This window comes from Lithobates pipiens, unplaced genomic scaffold, assembly GCF_037356315.1.
Source record: "Lithobates pipiens isolate NorthernLeopardFrog02 unplaced genomic scaffold, aLitPip1_a1.2 Scaffold_1, whole genome shotgun sequence".
NCBI lineage: Eukaryota > Metazoa > Chordata > Amphibia > Anura > Ranidae > Lithobates > Lithobates pipiens.
Genome location: NW_027507685.1, coordinates 225,496,466 through 225,514,596, shown reverse-complemented (window position 1 = coordinate 225,514,596; position 18,131 = coordinate 225,496,466). Strand labels below are relative to the sequence as shown.

The 18,131-nt window shown below is 42.4% G+C and overlaps 1 protein-coding gene across 1 annotated transcript in view; it reads left to right on the top strand.

Annotated features, from left to right (window-relative positions):
• The window catches only part of NOTCH4 (notch receptor 4), a 127,680-nt gene that overhangs the window by 95,691 nt on the left and 13,858 nt on the right, over window positions 1-18,131 (top strand). Inside the window, exons 24-26 of the mRNA XM_077483835.1 lie at window positions 10,726-11,085; window positions 12,829-12,989; window positions 15,414-15,627. Of these exons, the coding sequence (XP_077339961.1) occupies window positions 10,726-11,085; window positions 12,829-12,989; window positions 15,414-15,627 (735 nt within the window). The remainder of the gene's footprint in view (window positions 1-10,725; window positions 11,086-12,828; window positions 12,990-15,413; window positions 15,628-18,131) is intronic.

Genomic DNA, 18,131 nt, shown 5'->3' with positions numbered 1-18,131 from the left:
GTGGGGGGGGGGGGGGGCACTACAATGGTAGCTTTATGTAGTTTCCCGGAGTCCATCTTTAAAGTGGATGTAAACCCTCTGATATACCCAGTGAAGTGAATAGCCTCAGGTGATACACAGAGATGAATCAAATCCTCCTACGTAGGTTATACTTGTATATCTGCTGTCTTCTCTTTTCTACATCCCTTCAAAAGTGCAGAATTGTGATAAATTGCTTCTGCATCTGTCAGTAGCACAGAGGAGTGGGCGGGGAGAGGCAGTTAGAGCTCTTGTAAACTGTGTGAAAGGAATTGGAGGAAAGAGACCCATCCCCCTTCACACACTGCACAGGAGCGAAGGAACATGCAGAGCTGTGTTCTGAATAGACAAGCTGTGTGCTGAGCTCTCCACCCCATCTCTAATTTATCTCATGCGTGGAGAAAACTTCTCAGAAGTTACTCATGCTGATAACAGAGCACCCGAGAGAAACGACACCTAGAGCTTTGGAGAGAGACAGGTAATCACTACAGATATATGTGCTTAGTTCAGATATCACAATGGTTTACAACCACTTTAATTTCATTCACTGAACTGCTGTTATGAAATTGGCTTGGAAAAATGAAAATCTACTTTCTTTTTCAGGGTGTGTTTTTTTTTTTTTGTTTTGTTTTTTTATATAAAGGGGAATATATTTATGGTTATTTGGTTTATTTTTGTGCTGTTTGTATTTCTGTTTTTTTTATTTTTTGTATATTGGATCATTATTTGTGTAATGATACTTTAGACCCCTTTCACACAACACCGCCCATTGCGTCGGCGGTAAAACGCCGCTATTTTTCGGCCGCTAGCGGGGCACTTTTACCCCCCCGCTAGCAGCCGCGAAAGGGTTAAAACCACCAGCAATACGCCGCAATAGCGGCGTTTTGCCGGCGGTAATACAGCGCTGCCCCATTGATTTCAATGGGGAGCAGCGGTGGAGGAGTGGTAAACACACCGCTCCTTCACCGCTCCAAAGAAGCTTCTGGCGGGACTTTTTTCTGACGTCCTGCCAGCGCACCGCTGTAGTGTGAAAGCCCTCGGGGCTTTCACACTACATACAATGGTGCAGCTTCTTTAGGGCGGATTGCAGGCGCTATTTCTAACGCTATAGCGCATGGAAAACGGCCTGGTGTGAAAGGGGTGTAAATGATTTATTTTACTTTTTTTCCCCACTTTCTGTTTTGTTAATTTTGTGAAAAAACATAAAATAATGAACATGGGCATGCCAAAGAGGTAACTGCCTCAGGTGGCACTCAATAGGGGGCAGCACTGAGACTAGAAAAGTCCAACCCAGACTCTCCATCCTCACTGCAGCTCAGCTGTGTTGCCCTGTCTATACAGGGCAGCCGTTCTAAACAGGTTATTAAAGATGTGCACAAAGAACAAATCTGTTTAGTTGCGCATTCATTCATTAAGTTAATAATTTAGTTTTGTCATATTCTTTTCATGTTAGAATGTTTCCTTTTCAGAATTAGTTTTGTATATTCTGATTAGTTTTGTATATTGGATTTGGTTAGCATATTCATTTTTTTCCAATCAATTTGAATTTTGGAAGATGGTTATTTTCTATTTTATTCTATTCTATTCCGTTCTAATCTGTTCTATTCGGTTCTATTTAATTCTATTTTATTCTATTGTATTCTATTTTATTCTATTCTTTTAAATTCTATTCTATTCTTTTATTTTCTGTTCTATTAAATTCTATTCTATTCTATTTCTTTCTATTCTTATCTATTCTACTCTAGTCTATAAAGCAGCCTAAGTAGGAATCCTCATCTCATTTCACTTTTCTACCTTACTGTATTTATTTGAATATGTTTCCATTTTAAATTCAAATACATTTTCAAATTCATATTCATTTTTGAATTAGGATAATTTGTTATTTCCTTATATTGTTGCGTTATCATTTATTTTGGATTTGTTGGAATTCGTTACTATTGTGATTTGGAAATTCGGATACATCCGAATCTCTGAATAACAAAATATTCATCCGAATTTCTATTCATAGTGGAACTAATCACACGTGTCTACTGGTAGCTAAGAGGCTGGTGGCTGGGCCACATGGCATCATTGGTTGTTATAGTCCAGGCTGATCAACAGGAATTTTTCTGCACTGCCAGATAAGGTACTTAATATGAAAGAAGAAAACAAATGTGACCGTCCTATCTAAGGACTAGTAAGCTGCAATATATTACGTTTTTGTTCTTGGGATTGGATATACCTTAAGTGAAATTTAAAAAAAATGTAAAAGATTTTTAATGCAAAAGAGATGTCTTTTCATGCATTAAAGTTTCTTACCTCTCTGTCCGCCGAGCTGCTTATGCATCGGTCAAACCTCATGAACAGGATATGGAGGAATAAAAATAGCCTCTACCTCTTGTATGATGACAAATCATTCTGATAAGGACCCAGAAAGTACCAGCATAAGAGGAGTCAGAGGTTGCATCTCTCTTTCCAGATAATCATTGATCTTCCTGTTTCCTGTATTGACTATTAGTGGGGTGCGGGGCTCTCAGAAATGAGCCTGTTAGAGGCATTATACAGTGCCTTGAAAAAGTATTCATACCCCTTGAATCTTTCCACATTTTGTCATGTAACAGCCAAATATGTAATTGTATTTTATTGGGATTTTATGTGATAGACCAACACAAAGTGGCACATAATTGTGAAATGGAAGGAAAATGATAAATGGTTTTCAATATTTTTTACAAATAAATACACTGGAATCTTGGTCAATGAGTAACGCGGTTAATGAGCATTTTGAAAGACAAGCAACTTTTATTTTTTTTTAAATATCCTGACTCGGTTTACGAGTGTTGTCTTGCAAAACGAGCAGAATTCAAGCTAATGGGGTGTGCAGTACCGCATTTGGCCAGAGGTGTGGGGGCACCGGGGACACTCGGAACGGTTCAGAGCCGTTCAGAATCACTCGGAAATACTTAGAAATACATAGTTCCCAAGTGTTTCCGAGCCTTTTGGAGGGTTTCTGAGTTCAACCGAGCTGTCTCTGAGTATTTCTGAGGCTCTCTGGCGCCCCCCACCTCTGGCCACATGCAGTATTCCATGCAATAGAAGTTAATGCAGAACAAATTATCTTCGGTTCCATTGACTTCTATGGGGAAACTCCCTTTGATATGCGAGTGCTTTGGATTACAAGCATTCTCCTGGAATGGATTATGCTCATAATCCAAGGTACCACTGCATGTGAAAAGTGTGGGGTGCATTTGTATTTAGCCCCCCTAAGTCAATACTTTGTAGAACCACCTTTCACTGAAATTACAGCTGCAAGTCTTTTTGGGGATGTCTCTACCAGCTTTGACCACACCTAGAGAGAGACATTTTTGCCCATTCTTCTTTGCAAATAGCTCAAGCTCTGTCATAATGGATGGAGAGCGTCTGTGAACAGCAATTTTCGAGTCTTATTGAGTCTTATGTCTTATGGACTTTGACTGGGCTATTCTAACACATAAATATGCTTTGATCTAAACCATTCCATTGTAGCTCTGGCTGTATGTTTTGGGTCGTTGTGCTGCTGGAAGGTGAACCTCCACCCCAGTCTCAAGTCTTTTGTAGACTCTAACAGGTTTTCTTCTAAGATTGCCCTGTATTTGGCTCCATCCATCTTCCCATCAACTCTGACCAGCTTCCCTGTCCCTGCTGAAGAAAAGCTTCCCACAACATGATGTTGCCACCACCATGTTTCACGGTGGAGAGGGTGTGTTCAGGGTGATGTTCAGTGTTAGTTTTCCTCCACACATAGCGTTTTGCTTTTAGGCCAAAAAGTTAAATTTTGGTCTCATCTGACCAGAGCACCTTCTTCCATATTTCTTTATAACCTAACCCTGCTTTAAAATCCTCCACAACTTTATCCCTGACCTGTCTGGTGTGTTCCTTGGCCTTCATAATGCTGTTTGTTCACTAAGGTTCTCTAACAAACCTCTGAGGGCTTCACAGAACAGCTGTATTTATACTGAGATTAAATTACACACAGGTGGACTCTAATTACTAATTAGGTGACTTCTGAAGGCAATTGGTTCCACTAGATTCTAGTTAGGGGTATCAGAGTAAAGGGGGCTGAATACAAATGCACGCCACACTTTTCAAGGAGTATGAATACTTTTTCAAGGCACTGTAAGCCTGTGCACATCATCTCTTCTATATATTAAGAAGGTTCAGTTAGGAGAAACACAAGACAACTGGCCTTGGGGGCATAAAAAAAATGAGACAATGAATATGTAGTAATATCAACTTCACTTGTAATATTCCCTGTGGGTCAGGGCTCAGAATTAATAACAAGGCTTGATGTATGCAGCGTAATGCATGCAATACCATTTATTATTTTAGATTCTTTGCTTTTTAACATATATTTATGTAAAACAAATAACGGCTTCAAACCAATGGTGGAATATTTTTTTTTTTTGTGGACATTTTTAGGAGAGAATTTTCAGAAAGAATCCACGTCGTACAGGAAGTCGTGTTTCCTTCCTATAGGAAGTGCAGACGTTTTAAATGTCAAGGCAGATCACTTACATGAGGAAGGACTTGTGCTTCCTGGAAAATTTAGAAAACACGTATTTGTTGCTGGGACAGTAAATCCATTCTATAAGACTCTACCAGTCTTGTGATCATCCCTGGTGGTAATGTGATAGGGACACACACACACACACACACATATATATATATATATATATATATATATATATATATATATATATAATATATTTTACATTGTTGCATATCAGCATCACTGATCTTCTGCAGCCTCTTAACAGACATTTCCTGTCTGCGTATACAGTACTCCAGCACATTACCGCTCAGACATTCTGATAGCAAAAACAATGGCCATGCCGCACAATGTGCATAGACACAGCCTCTAATGTGTCTAATGTGCCCATCCCCAATACCAGGCAGGAAAGAATGCATAAAAAAAAAAACAACAATGGTGGTCAGGATGGAACAGCATAACACATATGGTAGCAATGCCCCAAGGTGTGACGATTTTGGATAAGGGTTTACAACTTTATTTTTACCCTTACCCAAATCTACCTAATTAAATCTCCCAAACATGCCCTGTTGGGTTTTAAAGTTGATGAAGACTCGAAAAACCAGAGGAGACTCCTCACTTTCATATTTATATCTGCCGGAATCACCATAGCCTGAAATTGGAGGTCAGCTGTCATCCCATTTGACCAACTTAAAGAGGAAGTAAACCCTGATGGGTTTACTTCCTCTTTGATTCCCTGCAAAGGCAAAGCATAATGGACTACTATGCATCGCATTGTAGCCCATTATGTGTCACTTACCTGACACAGGAGCGAGCGATGTCACCGCTGTCCCCTGTAGTTCCGAGCGTCCATCTTCTTGGTGGCCCTCCGTGGGTCTCGCTGCTCCGGCGCTGTGATTCGCTGGAGCAGCGATGACGTCACTCCCGCGCATGTGCACGGGAGCCGACACTCGTGGCATATCGCCGCGATCTGCGGCTTACCCAGTGCCGTAGACAGCGGTGGCTGTCTTTGGGTAAATATTTCTTGGACCTACAGGTAAGCCTTAATCTAGGCTTACCTGTAGATCAAAGTAGTTTGTAAGGGTTTACAACCACTTTAAGCGTAAGCTTTCCTGGCTCATGGTCAATGAAAGGCTCCGAATAAGTCTTGAATGACAAAATAAAGGTTGGGATCCGTGGATCAGCTATAAGACTGGAGACACCTGAGTGGCTCCAGTCTGATGGACCTTTGGGCGGCGTGGACCAGATCCTGGGGTTCCCCCCCCTTTGCTCTCCTTTCTTTTCCCCTTTCCTCTTTGCTAAATGATGTGCTTGACAGGTATTAACCATGCACTACTAGTAGCAGAGGACAGGCCCCCTGTGGTGGGGAACACTCTTCCTTTTATAGTAGCGGAGCAACTCTTGGGCCCCACGACTCCACGTTAACTATTGTGACTACTAAGGTGTTGCGAGTTGAGAGAGCTCTTGAAGTCTTTGTTGGATATTGTTACTGCCTTAGCAGAACTTGGGCGCACTCTCAGGAGCTCGCAACTACATACCTCAGAGATGCCTGAGAGTGGAGATTTCGAGAGCTACTTCTCCAGTTGATGTGGGACTAGGGGCCTTATGCCTTCTGCCTTCCTTCTTATGAATAATAATGTACACCTTGTCTTTTCATCGGCAAACGAGCACTCTGGATTGTGCAAATGAGATATATTATTTGAATATCTTTGTTATTGTTTTATACCTAATGTGAAAATGTTAATAAAAACATTGAAACAGAAAAAGAAACCACAGTGGTTTTGGGTCCGTGTATATATTTTGAAACTGTGGGTTTATAGGTGCTTTTAAAATCTTTGTTTAACACAAACCCATTATTTTTATAACAAAGGATTACCAGAGCACTATGGATTAGCTAGAGATAGTAAGCAGAAGCTGCTTGCTTTGTGACTTCCTTAGTCTGACTAAAATTTCAGACTTAAATGTCTGATAAGGGATGAGTCAGTGTTCTGATGAGTACTCATTGAACTTAAAGCAGTCCTAAACTTCCCCCACCCCACCCCCATTTTTTTTCCCCCACTTACCTGTATTGTTGGGTTCTCTTTGAAGCACATACTCACCTGCACAGTGAATCCAGCGTTATCCCGTTGTAATCTGCTGTGCGGGTGCCACATAGTGGGTCCCAATCTGCCATCTTGTTCCTCTTCAGCTGCTGCTTCCGGGTGTAGGCAGCCAGCTCTGATTATGCGATGGACCCGACCCCAGCCTGCCCTCTAGACTGCCCAGACCACTTGGGTGCCAATCCTGCAGCTTCCTGGGAGATGTCCTGCAAGTATCCCAGGAGACTACAGGACCAGGCACATGTCATTCTGGCCTAGGCTGGAATGGCAGTGGAAGGCAGGGACATGGGAGTCACCATAGCGGCACAGCGCTCTCTGCATTCACGGAACACTCTGTGCACGCAGGGAGTACTATGCATGCACGAATTACAACAGCGACTTAAGCCGATGACAATGTCTAGTAAACAGCGTAAGTTCAAGGTGTTTAAAGTGAAAGTAAAGCCTCTTAAAAAAAAAATACACCCTGCAAGGCAAAGGCATAATGAGCTAGTATGCATAGTATACTAACTCATGAATTACTTACATGAGATCAAAGCCCCGGCATAGGCCCTCGTATGCCTCCCCCAATGTCGCCATCTATCCCGAAGTGATTTCCGGGTATCACGGCTCCGGCGCTGTGACATCACTCCCATGCATGCGCACTGGTGGCGCCACTAATGGCGTGATCGCCATTAAAAACAGCACGCTCAATGCGCCTGCGCCCGATGTCTACGGTGCATGCGCCATAGACATTGGTGCCGCTATTCCTGCAAATATCTCCTAAACCTTTTAAGACGGAAGATCACAATGTCTATACATAGTACAAAATAAAGATAACACTGCAGTGCATAGCTCACTCAGGACTGTAAATCAAAATGAATGGTTCAAGTATCCAAGGAATCCTAGTATTGCTAAGTTCGGGGGCATTGGGTGTGGGCTGTAGACCAAGCAAACTTTGCTATATGGATGTAGTTCCCCTTCAGAAAACTATGTTGAGATACAAGGTAATCTAGAGGTCTTTACTGATTGGTCACTCTAGCTTGCACGAGAGATATCAAAAACAGGAAGATCTGTACAGCCGCACTCAAAAAATGTTTTTTGCCTTTTATTCAAAAATGTATGTGAACTAAAAAAACAAGCCACAGCAGGAACAGACAGGAGCTAACGCGTTTCACACTTCAATGTAGTGCTTAGTCATAGCACGAGATATAGAGAAAAGCGGGAGACCGCACAGAAAGCGAAAAAATTGTATAGGCAAGGAGAAGAATAAGGAGATAAATTAAATAATGGAAATACAAGGACGCGTTTAGTGGGTAAGTCAATCAGTCCCAGGAAATAAATACTTTTTTTTGTTGTTACTATGATCAACAGCACCATCTAGTGGCCATAATGCAGTATTTTCCTTAACCATTCTAATTTTAATGAATTGATAACATTCTACTTGGAGAAAAAATAGCCTAACAATCGATTTTGCCCCATGTGTACATAACAAACGTACAGCGAGGGGAAAAAAGTATGTGATCCCCTGCTGATTTTGTACGTTTGCCCACTGACAAAGAAATGATCAATCTAGAATTTAATGGTAGGTTTATCTTTAACAGCGAGAGACAGAAAAACAACTTTCAGAAAAAAAATTCAAAAAAGTTATAAATTGATTTTCATTTTAATGAGTAAAATAAGTATTTGATCCCCCTATCAATCGGCAAGATTTCTGCCTTCTAAGCGTGCTTCTAATCTCAGTTTGTTACCTGTATAAAAGACACCTGTCCATAGAAGCAATCTGTCAAATTCCAATCTCTCCACCAAGGCCAAGACCAAAGAGCTGTCCAAGGATGTCAGAGACAAGATTGTAGGCCTGCACAGGGCTGGAATGGGCTACAAGACCATCCCCAAGCAGCTTGATTAGAGGGTGACAACAGTTGGTGCGACTATTCGCAAATGGAATTAACACAAAATAACTGTCAATCTCCCTCGGTCTGGGGCTCCATACCAGATCTCACCTCATGGAGTTTTAATGATCATGAGAGCGGTGAGGAATCAGCCCAGAACTACACGGGAGAATCTTGTCAATGATCTCAAGGCAGCTGGGGCCATAGTCACCAAGAAAACAATTGGTTAAAACACTACGCCATGAAGGAATGAAATCCTGCAGCGCCTGCAAGGTCCCCCTACTCAAGAAAGCACATGTACAGGCCCATCTGAAGTTTAATGAACCTGAATGATTCAGAGAACTGGGTGAAAGTATTGTGGTCAGATGAGATCAAAATCAAACTCTTTTTCATCAACTCAACTTGCTGTGTTTGGAGGAGGAGGAATGCTGCCTTTGACCCCAAGAACACCATCCCCACCGTCAAACATAGTGGTGGAAACATTATGCTTTGGGGGTGTTTTTCTGCTAAGGGGACAGGACAACTTCACCGCATCAAAGGGGCGATGGACAGGGCCAAGTACTGTCAAATCTTAAAGTGGTTGTATACTAAATTTTTTTACTTTTACCTACAGGAAAGCCTATAATAAGGCTTACCTGTAGGTAAAAAAAATATCTCCTAAACCTGTACGGTTTAGGAGATATTCCCCTCGGTATGCGGCGCTGACTGCAGCGGCGCATGCGCACAAGGGGATTCTCGGCCTGAAAATCCGGCAGTGGCCGGCCGACCGGAATAAAATTTCCAGCGCGCATGCGCGGGAGTGACGATATTGCGGTTCCGGCCACTCACATCGCCGGAGCCGCGATACCCGGAAGAAACGCCGAGGGAGCATGCTCCCTCGGCGTGGATCGTGGTTTGGGCCAGATGTCAGTGCCTCGTTCTAAGGTAAGTATTTCATAATGAGCTAGTATGCGGTGCATACTAGCTCATTATGCCTTTTGCTTTGCAGGTTTAAAAAAATAAAATAAAATGTGCGGATTTACTACTGCTTTAAGTGAGAACCTCCTTCCCTCAGCCAGGGCATTGGAAATGGGTCGTGGATAGGAATTCCAGCATTACAATGACCCAAAACACACGGCCAAGGCAACAAAAGAGTGGCTAAAGAAGAAGTATATTAAGGTCCTGAAGTGGCCTGGCCAGTTTCCAGACCTTAATTCCATAGAAAGTATGTGGAGAAAGCTGAAGGTTCGAGTAACCAAACGTCAGCCTCGAACCCTTAAAGACTTGGAAAGCATCTGCAAAGAGGAGTGGGACAAAATTCCTCCTGAGATGTGTGCAAACCTGGTGGCCAACTACAGGAAACGTCTGATCTCTGTGATTGCCAGCAAGGGTTTTGCCACCAAATACTAAGTCATGTTTTGTGAAGGGGTCAAATACTTATTTCACTTATTAAAATGCAAATCAAGGTATAACTTTTTTGAAATGCGTTTTTCTGGAATTTTTTTGTTGTTCTGTCTCTCACTGTTAAAATAATCCTATCATTAAAATGATAGACTGATCGATTCTATGTCAGTGGGCAAACGTACAAAATCAGCAGGGGATCAAATACTTTTTTTCCCCTCAATGTACATGCAGTTTCACATGACAAATAGCTCTGTTTTTTTAAACTACACCCCTAAGCCCTTGTACTCACGATCGGAGATTCCGTCGGTATGTTTCCTATCGGACCGTTTTGTCGGATATTCCGACTGTGTGTGGTCTGCATCGGACTGTTTCTGTCGTAATATCCGACGGACCAACTTTTCCAACTTGCCGGTAAAATTTTCCGACACAATGCTCCGATCGGACATACTCCGATCATGTGTAGCCTACTCCGACGGACAAAGTGCCACGCATGCTCAGATCAAATTCCTTGACCAAAGCTATTGGCTACTAGCCTGAACATAGTCCCCTCGTAACGAAATAACGTCATCACATTATGTACAATCGGACTTTCCGACAACTGAGGCCGACCGTGTGTATGCAACATCACTTCTGGACCTCTTCCAGAATTAATCTGTCTGAATTAATCCGACGGATTTGGTTGCCGGAATCTCCGACTGTGTGTACGGGGGCTGAGTGTGCACTCTCTGTGCAAAGCAGTGGTCATAAATGTAACCTTATAGCAGAGGCTAGAGTCTCATCCGTATTATCTTGTACTAGCCTTTTCCGTAGAAATTAGGGCAATTATTTGACTTTCCCTATCTGATTTCAACAGGAATGACTATGAGAGGTACTGCCAGGACCACTTTGGCAATGGGCACTGCGAAACAGGATGCAATAACGCGGAATGCGGCTGGGATGGAGGTGATTGTACCGCTAACCACGAGAAGCCTGGAGGAAGACTTATCTTGGTGCTGGGCTACAATTCCTCCATACTCCATCGAAGAGACATCCTCACACAGTTGCGTGCTTTGTCCATCCATCTCCACACCAAGATACGTCTGGAAAGTGACAGCAAGGGAGACATGTTGTTTCGATACCGCAAGGGGGACAAACCGGAAGAGCTGTCTACAGAGCAGATGGAGAGATGGAAGTATGAGACCTCCAAGGCCGAGACCAGTAAAGAGACTGTTGGGTAAGAAACTTGTCACCAAAACCAATGGTTAGGCTGCATAAATCCTATTGCTTATTTCTCCATAGTAATGTGTAATAATAGTTTTCTCAGAATCACACATCATAACTAAAAGAAAGTTAAGCTTTATTACACACAATGAAAATATTGGAAAATGAAGAAGTTATTAAAGTTATGTAAATTCTCATTCTACAAAATACAACTTCGGAAGTGATTTCATGTATTGTATTGCACTATAATGCATTCCTTCCTTTCCGAGCAAGGGTGGTCTTGGTCACACGATTTATTTCTAAAAACTACTATACTAGGGCTCAACAAACCCCAGATGGCAGGTCGCCATGATGACAAGTTTTGCCCCAGCCCCCCCCCCCCATGTATCCTGGCACCGTTTGCCGATCTGTGGGCCCAGGACCGGCATAACAAGTGCTGCTGGGTAGAGGGGGCGAGGGTAAGGGAGGAGAACCCCCCCCATCTAGTTGTTGAGCCGGAAGTGACGTGTCTTTCAGACCCTGTATGTCTCATTAAAGAGAACCTGTCAGCAAAAAAAATCATCACAGGGGACATTTTGTCCACTATGTGATGGAAAAAAAAAATGACGCAAACAAATTTTTTTTATACTTGTAAAAAATGTAAGTTACACCCAAGCACAACCCCATCCCCCCAAAAAAAACTTTCGCCCCCTACCCCCACATATACGCACGTACAAACTACATAGTTACATAGTTAGTTGAATAAAGACACCAGTCCAACCTGGGCGAGTGTCTACAATTGTCCCTATCCCTGTACATTGCACACTCACATCGGTCCCTACCCTCACAGGTACAGGGAGAACATGCAAACTCCAGGCAGGTAGTGTTGTGGTTGGGATTTGATCCAGTGACCCTTTTTATTGCTAGGTGAGAGTGCTAACCACTACACCACTGTGCCACCCAAAGATGATTAATGCTAGAAATGTGCTGTAATCAGTTTTTTTTTATTGTATATTCTACTTCTTTATATTATGGTTGTACTTTTCTCTCCAATCAGTGTTCCTCATCTTGATATTCAGGAATTGCTTAGATTAACTGCTGCTTGAGCACAGCATCCAAAGACACTGTGGACTGCTTGCATCCTAGCAACCAATGATGTTGTAAAGCTGTGCTTCATTGGTTGCTAGGATGCTGGCAGCTGGGCTCCACTGTGTCACTGGTTGCTAGGATGCTGGCAGATGTGCTCTGCAGTGTTATTGTTTGCTAGGATGCTGGCAGCTGAGCTCCACAGTATCATTGGTTGCTAGGATGCTGGAAGCTGGGTCTGCAGTATCATTGTTGGCTAGGATGCTGGCAGCTGAGTTCAGCAGTGTCATTGGTTGCTAAGATGCTGGCAGCTGGGTCTGAAATGTCAATGATTGCTAGAATGCAGACAGCTGAACCATACTGTGTCATTGGTTGTTATAGTGTACTCAACCATCGGCATCCCAGCAACCACATCAGTAACAATGCCCTGTGTATGCAGGGTGACATTACTAAGCTGCAATGAGGAGTGCCCTGTATATGATTATGATATTTCCATATTATTTGGTATAGATTATGATGATTGGAGCTCTATGCCTGCTCTGGGTACTAGCCCATGAGCCTTGCTACTACTTTGGTGGTACCAAACCAGTCACACTGTAGCCAAGTGATTGCTCCCTCTAGTGAGAAGTGGAAGTCATATAAAGAAATTCCTAAATATTACCATAATAATTTTGAATTTTTATTCAAACAGCTGTGTCCTGTATGTGGAAGTTTTTAATCTGGAGTGTCCTCTATCCACCTGCCTCAACTCTTCCCAAATAGCTGCTCGATTTTTGGAAGCTCTAAATCAGAAGGGAGAGCCAGATCTGCCATACTCTGTCCTAGAAGTGAAATCTGTGGATCCACCTACAGGTATGACTATGAACCCCAACTCCTAACAGGGGGTAATGACACAGCCAGGCATTACTCCAGGGACCAGGGTACTAAACCTCTGAAGTTCTCTATTAGGACTGTAATACTGCCCTTTAGGGAAAAGGCTGTGAAATCTTTTGTTCCTGCTGTGACATTAGAGGGATTTAAAACAAAATAAAGAGTTTATAAAAGCCTCAATACACAGTATAAACATTAACTAGCATAGGGAATAGCAATGGTCATTCTCGTGGAGTTCAGCACACCCGCTGTGTTATTAGAGGCAACAGTCAACACAGACAGGACAGATGCTGGACTGGTGAAAATCCTCAAACAGAGCAACAGCAGACAACATTGTCAGCAGACTGATGGCCACGTTAGGCACAGACAAACCAATGGTAGAGGTAACAAGCCAATGATCAGGATAGGCACAGACAAGATCAGTATAACTGCCATTTACAGGGAAATCCTGGGCCTAAGCAGCTATACAGAAGTTGAAAATAGACAGACCCCTATGTAGGGCATCAGAAAACAGACAAACCTGTTGATTAGAGGTGGGCTTGAAGTGCTTTGTGTCACGGTCTGGGGTCAGGCTTGGAGACCAGTAGCTATATTAGTAGAGAGGCTCCCAACAGGTCATGGTCCTCAGGATTGCCCCACCAGTAGGTGAGCAAGCCGGGGTCCAGTAGCAGATATAGCTGGTAGGGATCAAGCAGAAGCGCAGTCAGCAAACCCACCAAAGGTTGGTAAAAAGGGGTTTCAAGTTGGGATCAAGCAGAAGTGCAGTTGAGGAATAAGCCAAAGGTCAGTAATGAGTGGTTGCGAAGATACAGACAGCAGCAGGACAGAAAGGAGAGAGATATTGGCTGGAGAGAGTATAATAAACTGATAAACTGGAAGTGCAAAGGCATGGCTAAGGAAGGAAGTTCATGGGAGGAGTAAAGGGTTCAAGAAAAACAAGGTTCAGGGCAAAATTGTTTAAGGAGTTATCCAGGCTGCTGTCCAGCATTCCAGGTGGCACAGCAAGAAGAGCTACTGCCAGACGCAACAGAGGTTGCAGATTCAGACCAGGGTCCTTGCTTTAAGGTCTTCTAATGAGGGCAGGTGTGCACAACAGAGACCTGAGTGCTGAGTAATGACCAGCAGATGGTGCAGGTTGAAGTTTGATCATTAGTCACTTTAAAATGTATAGCAGTTACTGTAAATATAATTTAATGTACAGCTCTATATTGGCAGTGACTCATCTCCCTCAGTCCCCTTACCTCCTTAGGCCCCTTTCACACATGCAGACCATTTGACAATGTTTCATTCATCCATTGACGGATCATTCATATACGTTCGTTTGCATCTGCTTCTGTCAAAACCTGTTTTTTTTGGAACAGATCAAAGCCCTATTATTCTTGCGTTAAAAAAATGGATCCATGTAAATGGACAAACAGCATGAAAAAATGGCTCCTGGACTCTTTAGTCTTTAATTGGTTAAGAACTCTAGCTGGAGGATGTAAAAAACAGATAAAAAGCTGATGTAAAATTAATCATTTTTTTCTTTGTAAAAAAACATGACTGAACGGATGAAATGAATTGTCCGAATGTGTGAAAGGGGCTTTAGGGTTCCATCAATGGTTTCAGTTAGAGACAGAGAGTCTCAAAGTAAACAACTTCTGCTGTACTCTTGCTTTAGTTTGTATGTCTATTCCCTGTTTATTTGTAAGTGACCAAACCAATTTAATTATCCATTAAATGCCTATATCTGGAAATTTGCTTTTAAAAGTATGTATAACCAAATTGTTTCCTCATTTTGGCTAAAGTAGGGAAAGGATAGAACCCCAGTCAGGTTTTTACTCCAAATTTTTGCAGTTGTCATCTGAACTGGATAAGAGGAAAGATTTTCTAAAGGGAACATCCTGTCCCAATGATAAGTGAAGAATGTCAGTTGCTTCTGAACATTTTTCTCTCACCTACTGTCCGGGTCTGGGACGTGTCCCCTCAATGGGACACAAAGAAAAAAATAAACTGATGGGGTTTTATCCTTCCTGTCTCTTTCCAAAACTAAGCAAAACAGTTTTGGCTATACATAGCCTTTAAAAGACTCACTATAAAATGTGGTATGATGACTGCTATACAGTTCCATCTAGTGGTCATAATGCAGTATTTTCCTAATTGCAGTATTTCAGGAAAATATGGCCTCTAAATGACATTGACAGGCAGAGGAAATAAATAGAAAATAACACTTCACACGTAATAAATATTTGAATATATATTTTGGAAGCAAGTAAAAAGTAGAGGAATTAGACCTTGTTCAAAAATAAATTGATATAATCATAAACATAAAAAAAGTTAAATTGATTAAAAAATCCTTTTTCTTTAGTTGTTAGGTATATTGTGTGTACATTTGCTCATCTTCATCATCTTTGCTCTCTCTTTTAGCCCCAGAGGAGTCGAAGCACCAGTATCAATGGCCGTTGGTGGGGACGGCCGCTGGCGTGGCAGTGGCTGTGATTATCGGGGTGTTCTTTGGGGTTCAGCTAAGCAGAAAGAGACAGCATGGGGTCCTGTGGCTTCCTTCTGGCTTCAGTCGCCATCGGGCACAAGAGGGAAGCAGGAGACGGGAGCCCGTAGGAGAAGACTCTATTCGGCTTAAGTAAGTGCAACACCCCTCCCTGAAGGACACCATTATCACAGTCTATCATTTCTGACACCTAAACAGCAAATACAGAAGGAGCCTCAATCAGCCCATAATTCGATTTTGAGTTTTAAATAGTTATGGGGAGGTTGCTTTCTTTGTACGCAGCTCCAGGAAACACAGCAACAATGATAAAATAAGAAGGCCTTCTTATAAATGATAATACAGCTAGGTACACTAGGTTTCTTACAGTGGAGAAGAATGTAGACTTGTATTGCATTATTCTGAGAAGAATGTAGACTTGTATTGATTATATGAGAAGAATGTAGACTTGTATTGCATAATATGAGAAGAATGTAGACTTGCATTGCATTATTCTGTGCTGTGCAACCTTCCTCTCATGCTACTGTAGTTGGTGAAAAGTAGGTATCTACAACCAAGGTTCACTTCACATACATTTTTTCAGGCTTGGATACATGGCTAGAAGGTCAATATAGTGGCTATTTTAGATAGAGGGGTAAATGGCTGCACAAGATTAATGTGAACATAAAAATTAGGGCTAACACAGCAGCTCTTACTATTGGCTCTGGGATCTCAGCACCATATAATTTAAGCATAAAGCAGGCCATACATGATTCATTTTTTTTTTTTTTTTTGTTCGACCAGTGGGTTGAGCAGAAAAAAATAGGCAATTCCCCCATCCACACATTTGATGAGAATACTTCCCACTGAGCTGTTACGTTAAGCTAGTGGGGAGCCTTCCTCGCTGGCAGTATGCAACCAGCTAGCCCATACAGTGTTTGAAATTTGGCCAGACCATTTTGATCCATATATGGCCAGCTTAGGACTCTCAGCCCTGGGGAAGTAGAGAAAGATTGTCTACTGAGAATCACCAAATGCAACAGATTGACACTGAAGAGACATAAGCTGAGATCTCAATGCCAGAAGATTATGTTCTGATGTAGTAGGCGGCTACGTTCCAATTTAACATTGGGTGGCCATAATGAGAATGTGGTCAGGCTAAATACATTCAAGTACTTAAAACAAGCCCTCACTGACCTCTGTAGCTACAGGCACTGTGGAGAAATGTATCCTAAAAGTTTACAACAGGAGCACTGAAGCGCCCTGCAAGCGCCCAGCAGCTAAGTTCACCTTGGTGCCCCCCTCTCAACAATGACTCGGCAGTTCAGCCTTCTTTTCTCCATATTCCTACAGCACTAGCTCTGTGTTTACAATACATTTTAAGTTTAGTGCAAAATAACAATTAAAATAGAAGGGTTTATATAGCCAAGGGACCTGTCATTTGTACTAATCAAGAGTGCTGACTATGCCCACCCTTTCCATCCATTTCCTCCATTCATAGAAGCTTGTATATTAGCTTCTATGAATGAAAAGTGATCTAAGAATGGAAGGAGTGGATCTTTAATTCATCTATCTCTCTCAATCATAGAGTGCTTTTCATTCATGAAAGCTATAGTATAGCTTCTACGAACAGAGGAGGTGGTTGGAAGGTCAGGCATAGTCAGCACTGTTGATGAGTGCATATGTAGCACCTTGTTCTAAACAAGACTTCTAGTAAATTTAGCAGTGCTAGGTGGTAGCTAGCCTGGCTAATTTGTAGTCTATCGATAAAAAGGGTTTCTCCTAAGTCTCTGGTGTTGACTGTGATTTCTCCCTTTTGTCAATAGGCGGCAATGTTACCTTTGACATCATTGTGATGAATTACAGTGGATTCAGGTTATGAGTGTATATACTTCTCTCAGCTAATCAGCAGGAGTTTCTTTGGCCGCCAAGAATGCTAGGAGAGGGTATTTATTCGGATAAGGACAGATGATCAGTGTTCTTTCTACCCAGGGATGGGCATGTGTGGAGCAACAGTAGAAGTGTAGGCCTGAATCCTGGGGCCTTTCCATGTGTGTCAGGGGCTCTGTCAGAGAGAGCTTGGTCGTTGCTGGGAGTCAACCAATCTTGCTGCTGGAGGCATGTGTAGAGGGATGGAGTTTTGAAGGAGTATTATTTTACTTATTTTAAAGTTTATTACTTGTTAAAATGATTTTAAACCTTTCAATTTACATTTTTAAGAAACTTAAGATGTTATACTTACCTGCAGTCCTGATCCTCCTTATCTGATGTGCCTGATGACAAACATGAGTGAACTGTGGTAAACTCATCTAAGTGTAACGTACTTCACCACAGTCACTTGTGCATTTAGGAGAGATGCGCAGAGCCAATCCTTTCTCCACCTGTCCAGCATATCACCTCTACCTCACTCCCAGTAATGGTATGGAGTCCCGCCATGCACCCAGCACCGACTCCATGCGTGCACTTCACTTAATTCTTCCTCTTCTGTACCTGTGCATATGGTGAGAGTCTTGGCGGGGCAGATCTTCTCCCACTGCTATGGGAGATGGATCATTGTCGAAGGAGTGCCAACATCTCCCTCGCTGCTAGAGGCCACATGTACACGCTCACCGACTGGCTGTTGGAGAAACCTTTGTTGCGCTTAGTAACCACTGTATCTA